The following is a 13,903-nucleotide window of genomic DNA, read 5'->3' on the forward strand; positions in this document are numbered from 1 at the left end:
ATTTTAATTTATGAAGTGGTTGAAATAATAGAAAAACACATTTTGTTTAATTACGCCACTCCGTATTTCAGTTCGCTGCATAACGCTATTTTAGCCACTTTATAACATTGATAATTTAGATAAAGTTGTGCATATTATTTTGTTTTCCTTGCTATGTTTGCGTGGGACTTTCCGCGTTTGGCGTAAAGGCGCGTGTAATGCAATCTCTCGGTCAAGCTTTGGAAATAGAGGTGCTCGACAAAGACGAGGGCAACGAGGACGACAAGTTGGGCAGGTAAGTACGGCCGGCGGCGGCGGTGGCGGGGCCTGTGCCTGGTGTGCGGCGCGGCATGCGTGTGTAGCGGTAGTGGTGCGGGACACGGTACCTACACTCCCTTCCAGCCGGGCTGCGAGCTGCGCTCTGCCCTACGGCCCCTACGCTCTCACGATCGGCTCGAAGGCGTGGATATAAATTAGACGCTTATTTTACACATATCATGCTTATTAATTTGGACTACATACTCATTTCAATAAATCTTCTGCCTTTGGATAGCAGTCAGAAATGAATATGTAGTCTACGCTTTGAGCTTCGGTACTTTAGTTGTATAATGCTTCTAGTGAATAAGTTAAATTAACTATGAAGTATGTAAGTATTACCGAAATTCCGTCCAAGGTAAGTTTCTAAATTAATGTGTATATAATTTGGTTATTAAACATTATTTATTCTTCTTATTCCGCCATTCATCTCCAACCATGAACCTTAATATATCTATCATGAATTGCAGTTGTTTTTATCGAGGATGATTTAGGTTCCATCAGAATGTAGTTGGTACAGCGAATGTTAAACTAATAGTTGACTGTTGTGATTTGTCCCAAGGCTGTAATAAGTTCAAGGAAGAGCCAGGTGGTGCACTGCGAGCTGTGGGACTGGGACCCGGGGATGGGCATTCAGAACGATGATTACCTCGGCAGGTCCGTGGCGCGCCGGCCGCCCGCTCGCTTGCCAGCGAGAGCGGCCCTAGCGATGCTTTGTTCTCGGTTTTGAGTGACTTTATGTGTGACTCTCAATATTGCCTTGCAAGCCTTCCTAGACTGCAGGTCTCCAGTAGTCGTAGACGTCTACTTTTTTAAATTACTTTTTGTTCAATCGACTAACATCTAGAGTTCATTAAAAATCACATTGCAGCATTTTCATCACTGATATGTCATTGTCACTCACTTGTTGGTAATATTTAGAGTCATTTTGCGACAGTTTTAACTACATTATGTGATCCTCGTGTTGATGTTTTATTTTTTTGTGTGGATATCGGTGTCTAATAAGGTCATCATTTGGGTAGGTGTTGCCATAGCGATATACATAACGTACCATCACCCATTATTATTAATGTAACTATGTATTAACACACTTTTGTGTACTTTGTATAATATACGAGTTTTTTTTTGTTTATTTATTATTTATTAACTTCCCCAAATGTACAATATGAACACATCAGTTTATACTTTCTTTCTTTATATGGAATACGCTTAGGGATATACTTGTATGGTGTTATTTAATAAAAGCTTGATATGTGTGTAATATGGTGGGTTGCAACAGTCGGTGATGCTTAGCAGTGGGACGTGGTGCCGCGTCAAGGTTTACGACTGGGACCGCACGGGGCGAGACGATAAGCTCGGCAGGTCGGCAACAACTACACACTCGCACGCACGGCTCCTTCGGCAACTGTACTATAGCTACTTGTTTTACAACGGCGCAAAGTTATTATTTAACTCCTCCTGCCAATATTGGTACCCGAGCAAGTGAACGACTCAAAAATTGAATCATGAGCCTAATAGCGATTGGTTCGAAAAGTGGAATCTTGCGAGTGGCGAGGGCTTCAAGGCAAGAGGGTTAAACAAACTTTGCAACCGAGTGAATCACAACATTTTTCACCAAACCAACGCGACGAAAATAATAATTGTAAAACATTACAAATCAAATCCAAATGAACGCTATAAAGTATGTACCGTTCAAAAACATTCTTAAATAAAAGTCAGTTCCAACATGCGGAATCTACTCAAAATTTCCATCTAATTTGTTTGCCACTTCTTTGGATAAAATGCAACTTTATCTTATCAGTTTTTGAAGAATAAAGCATTTACGAGCTGGTGTGGTGAAAATGTCATTCACAATTCTAACTGTAGCGCACGGCAGCGCCCGCTGGGCTCCTCGGCGCCTCTCATGCCACTGCACCGCCCACCGAACGAGAACACCGATACCACAGATATGCGCATTATGTGTATACATACACACTACACGCGTACATACCTAACAACTTACACTAAACTCTAACATCGACATAATTATTATTATTATGCATAAAGTATTTCGTAACGGTAAAATAATTGCAAATTAAATGTTATTTTAACTATGTAAATACACCTCTAGCAGCACACGAACAGTTAGTACCTATAAGAATGTGTCCATCTAATATAGGCTCTTATATATTTTGCTTGGTGATGCTTTCTACATACCTAATGCTTTTGTGTCGTGTCGTTGGTCTGTCTGTAGGTATATGTATATGCGGGTTGAAGGAATTGTAGCTAAAGCTTGTACATGTTGTACTTAAATAAGAACTAAAATAAGCTTTTATTTAACTTGCAAAATTTGTGAAGTCAAATCTGGCAAACTAGATCCCGATGACTGATTGAGTTGAAATGTAACGTACCTTACCTACTCGTTATCAATGTACCTACGTAACTTCGATGCGGAGTAATTAATGTTACCATGAATTTGGTCTGATAATTAAGACCACAGGTGGCCATAGCAACTCGAATCTGTAATAAATTTATGTAATCCTAAGGAGTTGAGATTTTGTGCAATAGTTATTGACTGTAGGTACTGATAGAGGTATAGTCGGCAAGAGGTTACATGTATCAAAATTAGTTCTTGTTCGAATCTAGTGAATAACTGTGTGTATCACATTGCTGCGGACTCCTGCCAGTAAATACTTACACCCAGATCGTAGTCAACGTGTAGGTACTAGTCCCATATCATGCATTTAATACACGGACATAACGTTATCACCTGTATGGATACTAACATCTCATGTTCTATTATTTTCATTGTAACGTAGTATAGCTTATGCCTCAAAACAAATAATATCATTCACTAATTCGTAGTTTTCAGTTCAGCGATAGCTACGAGTAAAATCTTAATATCGTCAATGATATGATAACTTGGCTTTCTGACCCTTTGATGCTACTAAACATATTGCTTTTAACACCGGTGGCTGAAAAAGTGATTTTTACTGCATCAATGGTAATTGAGCAAAGTAATAGACCTTGTTTCGAAAATAGGTACGTCTTAGGCCCCCCTTCTTTACGTTTCTTGGTGTTAACAGACTAGAAAAATCTAGGGGTTATATTGGTAAAAGTTTCCGTACCCCACCTTACCATCTCGCTACGCATCCATAGGAAATGTTAGAGAGCTCGTAATCTAGAGGGTAATTATATTTTGTAATTGCAGGTGCTCCTTGGATATATCGCAAGTGGTGCGCTCCGGTCGCTTGGATACGGTAGGCGGTGTTTTTAAATGGTTACTTAATTACTTCAATATACATATTCCACGTGTCGGTCATCTTAATTATCTTAATACTTGTTCCGTTTACAGTGGCAAACGCTTCAAGAAGCAAAACACGGGAAAGTGGAATTGCGACTATCGTGGCATCGTCTCACCTCGGATGTGACTGAACTTTCACGGGTATGGATTTTACGTCACATCGTACTAAATATCAAAAACTAATCAATTAAAATTTCCTATTGGTAAACGCTGTGAAAAAAAATTTGTTGACACCAGTTGTTACTTGGTGACGGAGTTATATAATATATATATATATATATATATATGTTTGCTTGGTGGTAACTAGTGGAAAAAAATATTATAATAATTTATTTTTTGTGTATTTAAGTATTATGATGAAATTGCGCCGGTTTCGTAAGATTTTATAAATGCATTTTTATTGTTTTACATAAATACATATAGGCGAATACCCTGTTTGACTGCAGGCTATAACCGAGACGCAGCTGATCAAGTCCGGAGAGCTGAGTTCAGCCGTCCTTTCTGTCTACATCGACTCCTGTAAAAAGCTACCGGTAAGTAGCTAGCTAAATCTCGCACAACATCTGTCGTTACATTTATTACATAAATCATCCAGCCTTTTAATCATACTTATTAATATGAAGTAAGCACATTGTCGTCTCTAATATATCTGATTGCGACTGTAGAGAAGTTCCATTGTTAAACAAAATACTTAGAAAACGAGCAAAAGTCACTTTGCCGTTCTTTTCTGACGCATAGATAAAATGTTGGAATTTGCTAGATTTGTTAAGTTATTCCTCATTAACGCGAGACTGCACTAGGCGACAATTATTTCTATATGGGGTGCAAACAACTGGGAGACTCGATTACCGAAGTAAAATACCACAGATCAACGTACGGGGGTAGGTACTCGGTTATTCAATGAAAATAGCCCAGACCTATCTATAAGCTGCCACAGTAACAGTGTGCACGGCACTAACATGGAGCGAGGTTGCAGGACGCGCGCGTGGGCTCGCGGCCCGACCCCTACCTGACGGTGACGGTGGGCAAGAAGACGGAGAACACGGCCGTGCAGATGCGCACCGGCGACCCCGTCTACGAGATCGGCTACTCCTTCCTGGTGCAGAACCCCGAGATCAACACGCTCGAGATAAAGGTGATAACTTAGATTGTCTCACATAGCACGTTTCGACGAATCTTATTACGATTATTATTATATTTGGATTTTTGTAGGCACTTTCATAGATTTTTGTTTAGGTTATTAAGTTTAGCATACTTTTCAGGTTGAGGCCGAGATGGCGCAACAGAATCCTTATTTTTTTTAGAATCCAAAATAAATTACCACAATAATATGGAAGGACAATGCACAACATGATTGATCAAATGCAGTTTTTCACATAATAGTTAATACTAAGCACCATCTTTTTAGATGTTCAAGATTTACGACCAAACATCGGCATAAACCGCTGCGTGTTCGCTCGCTAGTCAGGGCACAATATGTTCCAAGTTCCAGCTGAGATCCACATAAAATATATCGATGAGAACGAACTTTTGTACAACTTGTGTTTTCGGCAGGTATTGGACCAAAAGACGGGCACCGCGCTGGGGCAGCTATCGTATGCCATCGGGCTGCTGCTGAAGCAGAAGGACCTGAGCCTGCTGACGCAGCCGATCATGCTGCAGAGGTCCGGCCCGGAGTCGAGGGTGCTACTCTCCATGCAACTAAAGGTGAGCCCTAAGGCATTAGAATAGGTATGGGGTCTTTATTCTTTACATACATATTGTCAATTAAAATCTACGCGTCCGTAGCTCTGGTAATCGCTTAGCATCAGGTGTCGGTCACCGACGTAGTATAAAAAAAAATATTCTGTTACAAACATGCCCAGTTTTGACAACAATACAGACAATATCCAGTGATTCTTGTATGACTACTTTTTAATATAATACGAGTAATATCTAGATACTGCAAGAGGCGATCAAAGAGGAAGACATAGTGGAGGAGCCGGCAGGCCAGCCCGCCGCGCCGCCCGCGCCCGCTCCCGCCCCCGCGGCGCCCGCGCCCGGCGCCACCGCCACCGACGGACCAGCGCCAGCGCCTGCTGCACCAGGTACAAGTTTCTTAGTGAAATAGTACATTATTGTCGAGGCTCGGAAGTAGCTACTTGCAGGCTGAGGATTCGTTTTAAACGGACGACCTTGGGAGTCCGTTTAATTGAATCCGAAGCCAGCAAGTAGCCTTCCAGCCGAGTCATATACAGTGGAAACTGGATAAGTGGAATCGCAAGGGACCGGCTGCTTAGTTCCGCTTATCCAGGTTTTCCATTTATCCAGTTTTCCACTTAACCAGGTTCAAATAAAACGTTTTCTCACTTACAGAGGCTCTCGCGTTAGCGAGAGAGGTTGTGGATGCTAGTAATGTCGCTTATAGAGGTCACGTATGGTATGATCAAGACTTACCTATATAAGCATCTTTTATTAAATATGTATGTAGATATGTATGTATTAACAAAAATAGGTATGTAATCCTGACTTTAAAAAAAGCAATACTGTAAATAATCCACAGTACCTACTCGTATACAATTTTCAAAATTACAAAAACAAAATCACTCCTAATATTTATTTATGCAAGAGAAACCAGTATGGTTAAATAAATCAATGTACCGATTGTACTTTAATGCAAAAAAACTGAACGATGTGTGATCTCATACAAAATACGTAGTTAAAACACGAACCATAATGTTAACGAAACAAACTACCCGCCTTGTGACGGTTTATTAAAAATACAAATTTTATAACGCCGAGCTTTTCCACTCATAGAGGTTTCGGAGACGGCTGCTTCCAGTTACAGAGGTAAAAATAAGAAATTTACGAAAAAATGGATTTCGTTTATAGAGGTCCCAAAATTCCACTTATAGAGGTAATTCGTTGCCAAGGAACTGGAACCGAGAACTTGGGTCCACTTAAAGAGGTTTTCCACTAACCCAGGTTCCACTTATCCAGTTTCCACTGTATAGTGCTTTTCTCAAAAATGGTGCAAGAAATATAAATATCATAGAAATATTTTACAAAAGCAACTTTCTTACGTATATATTTTCACAGAAAAAAGTAGAAACAATTGAAAAAATTAGCTTTGCCGCCTTTTTATTTTTTTAATAAAAAAATAAAAGTGTATTTTTCTGCCGAAAATACGCCAACCTATTTGAGACAGCTAAATAGTCGCGGTACTAATTATCTGTTTGGCTGTTTAATGGGCCTGTGCCTTCATTTGATATGGCCATTTCAACTTTTAAAAAGTTTGGAACTCGACAAATAATGGAATTTGTATGCAACATTGCAGTCCCAAAATCGAGACTGCAATGTTTTTAACTTTTTAATTTTTGACTGACCATAAACTACGCGCTTCGCAACCTATTTTTTAAACGGCAAAGTCGACTTTGCCGTCCATTTTTGAGAAATAGTACATTATTGCAGAGGCCGGGAAAGGGCAATTCGTGCATGAGTTTCGATTTTGTCGGACGACGCGAAGCGGAGTCCGACAAAGAAGACGAATCCATATATAGTGCTTTTCTCCAAACATGCGAGGAAATAAGGTAAAATAATTATTTAAGCATGAAGCATCACTCAAATCGAACCTTCACATCAAAATGTTAAGTCAAAAACTATTTCCCTCTTTAATACATTTTTAAAAGTTAAAGGCACGTACTTATTCTGCCATTCAGTACCATTCAATATTCGTTCATTCAATATAATTGTGCAATATATTTGGTCAAACTAATTTGTCAGTCAGTAAGAACCAGGAAAACTATACCCATCCTTTTCTTTTGGGTGCTAGTACTAGTGTAAGACAAAGATAGTATGATTTTCTTTGTCTATGATTGAAATGAGAAAGTCCTTTGACAAACTATATACTTAAGCTTTATGAACACCGATGAGATCCTTAAAAAAATATAAAAATAATCTTTGATTTTATTAAGCAGTATTCGCACGATCATACACGAGCACAACGGTCTTGTAAGAACGACACAAGTAAGGTCGTTTATCTTATTATCTCACTCTATCCTATAGCTTGAAATGATAGCTGAGCGGGACGTGTAGACGCGGCTCGCGGTTATAATAATTGGCTGTTTGCGTTTTTATTTTTAAAAAGTATAAAACACTACAGTAATAAGTTATTACTGTAGTGTTTTTTTACTTCCCGTCCGCTAGAGCAGGACAGCGATAGTTTGATTTTTTTTATTAGAGTTTGACAATAACGAAGAACTTCGCGTACTATTTTTGCTACAATAAGGTGAACATTTCCGAGCATATTGGAGAAAATATTATTGCTTCACAGAGCTATCCAAAACAAAGTGTAACCCCCTTACACGGACCTAGAGAGTAAACCGGATAGTGTACATTAGCCAAAAAGTGTGTCCACATGAGAAGTCAAGGTGGGCCGTTGCATCTCTTTCTAATTAGGGTGACCATAAGTCATATGTATGTGGGATATTAGGATAACATTGAATATATAGTTTGGCCAGGATCTTTTCTTATTCGTGCATAGTTATATTAGTTATAAAGAATCATACTGTCTTTTCGCTGTACTAGTATTATGGCCTAAAAAGGGATGGATATAGTTTTTTTTTCTCTTCTGTACAACGCTTCACACAACCTTAGGTACTTAATTTAGTTGTTCTAAAAACTGTTATTAATAGGCGTAGATGCTGGACCACGAACATGGTCGATCCTCAGGAAGGTGGTCCGCCGTAACGTCTGTCAAGAATACGGGTATGAGTGAGAGAGATAGAGAGACAGATATGCTGACAGAACCAGAGGGTCTACCGCGAACCGCGTTCGACGTGTCGCCCCTCTGTCACACTTACGTACGAAAGTGCTACAAAGAGGCAACACGTCGAAAGCGGCTCGGGGTAGGCTCTCAGGACACCCCCAATGTCCTGAGAGCTTTTTACAGTCTTTGCCGCGTTAGGTCCCAGGCCCTTCATAGCAAGCACTAGCCGCCCCTTTCTCAGCACCCATCATATAGACTGCCGCTTAAAATATCTGGCCACCCTAGGCCCGGGCCTACTCGGCCTTAGGGCAAATCCGCCACTGCCACAGGGTCGCGTGGGACCGCTACGCCCGTTTGCTATAGTTTTTAACTAGGACGCTTGTCACTGGAGCATAGACACCGAAGTTTGCATCGTTTGACGAGCATCTTTCTCTGTCTCTGTAATTACTCCTTTATAGGAGTAAAAGTAAAAGATGCCCACAATTTGCGAACCTCGGTGTTCACGGTGGTAGACCATCTGTGCGAAAAGAGAAGAGTCGTGAAATGTAAAGAAACTAGTGATGTGCCGTTCCCAGTAAATTTTCCAAAGAGGGTAAATTCCCAGTAACGTTTCTGGTATCGTCCCAAAAGTCAGTAAATTACCATAAAGTTCTATTTTTTTTCTTTTATTATCCATGTGTTTTTTTATTATTATAACAATGTATAAATGTGTCTGTAATGTTTAAGGACTTTGGATTTCAATTTTGGCAATTATTTATTCTGTATTGGCTCTCATTTCACCAATTTAAACATGCCGAAATAAATACATACCTGTTCATATAAATTTACTTTTAAGTACGTAATAAGAATTGTGTAACACTGATTCTCATCGTGCCGACATCATGGTCACCCTAATGAGTTTGACAATGTTGACTTGTATTTTTATCGCAAAATGTAATAATTGTGGCTTCCTTGTGAAACAATATTCCACAATTAGAAATTCTTTCACTCCTACAACCTTTAACGCAACATTAATTCACAATTTTTAAGAATTTTTTCATTCACGTGTTTTGATAACATGTCATCACATGTTAGGGATACCAATTAATATTCAAAGTTACTACAATGTCTACCATATCAAAATTAATGTTTTTTTTGTTGTGCACATGCTTGGTTAAATCAGTTAATAATATTGACATCATAATTATTTACAAATTTGTTAAAAGATATCAGAACCTTACTCTAAATAAAGCACTTAAATAATATAAGAAGGTATTTCATTTCAGTAGTATATTGATATAAATACTACCACAATGGTATATTTTTAACATTGGCAACATGTGCGAGTGAGACACCGCGACCCACCTTTGCTATCTCAAGTGGACCGTTTTCTCTAGTCTGGTAAGAACGTCTTTCTGGCTCGGTGATAAGGTTAAATTTAGTATGGCAAAAAAAGTGACAGTTCACTCCATCTTATAACTTCATGCCCCCTTATTCATTACCGTTTACTAAGTTGACAAGCCGATAATAATCGTTTGTCCCTTTCCATCATACTTATACGTCGGAAAGGGACAAACGATTATTATCGGCTTGTCAACTTTAATAAACGTTCATGAGTAAGGGGGTAACACGTTTATGCGTTATCAACAGTGATCGTACATTTTCCAGCATTTTTGGTGCAGCAGAGTGGTGTTAACGGAATTGGTATAGATTTAGATAATTACAACTGGTAAATTAAGGTTAATATTAACGTAATTAACGCTAATTAATCATTAGGGTTGAAATTATTTATACCAATTCCGTTACCACCACTCCGCTGCACCAAAAATGCTGGAAAATGTACGATCCCTGGTTATCAATGATATTAAAATCGGCCAGAACTCTAATAAATTATTCATTAATAGTATTTTTTTTTTAATTTTGTAACTAGCCTACATATGACTAGAAGACTCATGGAATTCATCACCATTCATACTTATAAACATGTTTTTTTTTTTACAGAAATTTCGACACCGGAGCTAGTGAATCTAGAAGATGGCGCCCCAGATAGTGGCTCACAAAAATCTATTCCAGTCGAGGAGATGGTCAAGGAAGTCGGTGAGTATAATTGTCACTTCACTAAAAGGTTCTGTTTAGCCTCTTAAGTCCCAGTCATTTCTGCAGTTTTGAATTTGGGACTTGGGCCCTTCTGTTATTCCACTACCTTTAGTTCAACATACGATTTGATTTTGTCGTTTTAAAATTCCATTAGGTTTTAGGAACCAATGCCACAAATATTGTTAATATTATTCTTGATATTCTAGATGTACCTCAAGAATCTCAAGCTCCGACTGGCCGGGGCTCGCCGAAACTCATTCACAGAACATCTTCGCTCACCACGTAAGATAATATTATACACGTATAACGTTCTTTATCAGTGGTTTTTCCAATGAAGTGTGTTATGATACTTCACTTCTAGGTTGGGGGCGAAATTAGGATTCAAGATACAAGTAGTTATTCATCCGGCAGCATGACAGCAAATAACGCGTCATAGTAAAAGCTCGAACGGCCGTGAAGAAGAAGAGCGAAGCAGAATTATTTTGTACTCACCATTGGATTGGGAAGCTATAAATATTATTAGGACAGTCTGCACTGCAGCAAAAGTGGCTATGGGGACCAGATGTTCACAAGTATCTCTTGATTCTTTCAACTACAAAAGTCGGCCAATTCTCTCATTATTTCAAAGAATTATACATAAAATCTTATAAATACGTAATGCAGTTCTTCCAGAAAAAAAACTTTTCATTTATCACCACTCGATATCGTTGCAAATTACCTACTTTCCGCACTTATATCTTAAATAACTATTGAAACATAACATACTTGGTGTGTCAGGTCGGCAGGCGAGGCCGGGCTGGGCCGCATCCTGATTTCGCTGCGCTACAGCATGCCCTCGCAAACGCTCTTCATCGTCGTGCACAAGATCATGTACGTACACTTTACTACTGCACGGTTATTTAGTAGGGGCAGTACCTAAGTGCAGTGACTGTGACACTTTTGTCTCAGGCGATGCCGCTTGGCACGATTGTCCTTGGATCAGACTAAGCTGATCTAATGCCTTAGCCACGAGATTAACTCTTGACTATCCCCCAAAAAGGGAAGGGAAAGGCGGCGGTACAGTTTGCGCTCTAATTGAACCTATCTGTAGCAATTAATTTTATAATTTCGTATAAATTAGAGAGTTTTTCCTTTACATATCCTCCTAAGTCCCTGCGTACAATTTTTGTACATATTCCAAAATCTATTTTGAACTTTTATTGTGTAACTAAGGGTTCCAATTTCAAAAACAAAACAATTGCTTCTGGGTCTCAGGAAGATATAAAAAATTGCACACTCATTGTAAAGGACAAAATAGTGGCATAAATGCTATTAAAAAATGATACAGGTAGATAAAAACCAAGCGCGAACTGAACCGACAGAGCCAGATTATTATTTTATGCAAGATGCAAGTGAACTAATATTTATTTATTTAAATGATTTAACAGGAACATACCCCTGAAGGACCCAACAAATGTGCCCGACCCGTACGTGAAATTGTACTTGCTGCCAGGGCGCTCTAAAGATTCCAAACGGAAAACGGCTGTAAGTCTTATGAGTCCATTATTATACCACAGTGGTGTCAGTGGTTGTAGTGCGGCCTTGCTTAGGAACCGTTTCATTCTTAAAGCAGAGGCGTACGGCAATGCTTTAAGAACCCTATTACTTTTACTTATAAATCCTAGTATTTACAACCAATTCGCTTAAGTTGTAACTTCTACGTTTTTTTCTCGGTTTTTCCCAGTGTTAAAAGGAGATAAAGTAATTCCCAGCTTTTACCAGCGGTAAAACTTCAGCACTAATAATGCCACAGGGATATTAATTTGATAGCCCAGCTGCCTCGAGACGTATTTACCTTAAACGTAACTTTTGTACAGGTGGTGAAAGATAGTTGCATGCCGGAGTTCGACGAGAAGTTCGAGTGGTCGATCCCACACGCGGAGCTGCACTCGCGGCAGGTGGAGGTGACCGTCGCCACGCACAAGGGCTTCCTCGGCGGCAGCCCCGTCATCGGCCAGGTGAGAAGCTTACTCGTTCTCATTTCTATACCTATACTAGTGGCTCTGTGAGCTGTAGACCTCGCGTTACACTTAGAAAATGTAAAAGTGAATAATATTTAGTTCGTTGAGTCGTTATCACAATGAAATCACAATGGTCTTAAGCGCCACAGGGCGCGCATAAATCCTTTATTATGCCAATTTCCGAATTTTGCAAGAAAATACCAAAACTGGATCTACAAGAAATTGTATTTAATCATAGAATCTGGTCACAAAGTTACTACTTGCCCCTATTTAGTACATAATCATCACTGTTTCTAGAAGAATAACATTACGATTTGAATGAAAATTAAAAGTATTTGTCAAGTCTGTTTTTTTCACGAAGCTTTAGTAAATGTTGTTTAGATATTTTTTTATTTCAGGTAATTGTGCACCTCAACCAGTATGATTTCTTGGAAGCAAAAACTCTTTGGTTTGACTTGTTGCCAGAGACACCAAGGGAGTAATTTTGATTTAAAAGACCGGCCTACATCTAGCGAGCGAAAAAGGCGCTAAGCCTTCGCGTGCGATTGTGAAGGCGATCAACACTTTGTGTTCCGATTCTTGTCGTTGTTTCTCATCAAGATTCAAAACTTTGCTATCGTTCACTTCTCAATGGTTCGCGACTCGTATGCTCCGTAGCTTCCGCGCACTATATGTAGAGCGGCCTTAATATTATTATTTTTAATTTCTATGTTGTTATTAATCTCAATTCTCAATTTTTTTGCATTTAAAAAACACTTAGAATATTGCTTAAACTTAATGATCTGTTGTAATTAAAAACCTTTTTATATATTTTTTATTGAATGTAATTTTAAAATATCAAATCAAGCATTTTATATGAATTAGACCTAGAGTTAGACCCAAGAAAAGTCTGCAACGATTTTGATGGCATATTACGCAGTGCAAGTGTTATTTATACTGTCATAATTTCATTCATAGAAGTTTGACTTGCACTGCCAGTGGCGGATTTGCCCTAAGGCCAAGTAGGCCCGGGCCTAGGGCAACAAGATATTAGGAGTGCCAAATGTTGACAAAAAATTCGCTGATGATAACAAGAAATAACTCAAAATGCGGGCAATATAATGGGCGGTAAACACTGCAAATCCACCAATGTGCACTGCGTGTGCTATCAAAATCGTTGCAAACTTACCTGGTCTAAGTAACTCTAATGTATGTTTGAATTGAATACAATTAGTATGTTTACTTAGTTGTGATCATGATATTATTATATTCACATCGTGTTTCACGTTAGGGTTAATTAGTCTTTGTCACCTATGTTATTCTGACTACTATTGCTAAGTAGTATGAATGAATAGGCAATTACTATTTCGTTTCGTTGTAATTGTATCATAATGCTTTTATATTATTTTACACCTGTTAATAAATATAAAACTAAGCTAAACATTGTATCCACAATTACAAAAACAACTCTGCCTTTTTGTCATCATCTCACAAATAATCTGAGAACGGCTGAACCGATTTCGA

The 13,903-nt window shown here is 38.8% G+C and overlaps 1 protein-coding gene across 2 annotated transcripts in view; it reads left to right on the forward strand.

The window, feature by feature from the left end:
• LOC134804418 (extended synaptotagmin-2-A) overlaps positions 1-12,946 on the forward strand; it is a 42,263-nt gene extending 29,317 nt beyond the window's left edge. The window contains exons 12-24 of one of the 2 annotated variants that reach the window (XM_063777455.1): positions 857-951; positions 3,485-3,533; positions 3,629-3,718; positions 4,024-4,110; positions 4,554-4,712; positions 5,132-5,284; positions 5,517-5,664; positions 10,305-10,400; positions 10,607-10,682; positions 11,178-11,270; positions 11,828-11,924; positions 12,257-12,397; positions 12,799-12,946. In XM_063777455.1, coding sequence (XP_063633525.1) covers positions 857-951; positions 3,485-3,533; positions 3,629-3,718; positions 4,024-4,110; positions 4,554-4,712; positions 5,132-5,284; positions 5,517-5,664; positions 10,305-10,400; positions 10,607-10,682; positions 11,178-11,270; positions 11,828-11,924; positions 12,257-12,397; positions 12,799-12,882 — 1,368 coding nt within the window. In that variant the 3' untranslated portion in view covers positions 12,883-12,946. Of the gene's footprint in view, positions 1-188; positions 275-856; positions 952-3,484; positions 3,534-3,628; positions 3,719-4,023; positions 4,111-4,553; positions 4,713-5,131; positions 5,285-5,516; positions 5,665-10,304; positions 10,401-10,606; positions 10,683-11,177; positions 11,271-11,827; positions 11,925-12,256; positions 12,398-12,798 lie in introns of both variants that reach the window. The other variant, XM_063777456.1, reaches the window with a different exon arrangement.
• The last annotated feature ends 957 nt before the right edge of the window (positions 12,947-13,903 follow it).

The sequence above is a fragment of the Cydia splendana genome, chromosome Z, assembly GCF_910591565.1.
Source record: "Cydia splendana chromosome Z, ilCydSple1.2, whole genome shotgun sequence".
In the NCBI taxonomy this organism is placed as follows: domain Eukaryota; kingdom Metazoa; phylum Arthropoda; class Insecta; order Lepidoptera; family Tortricidae; genus Cydia; species Cydia splendana.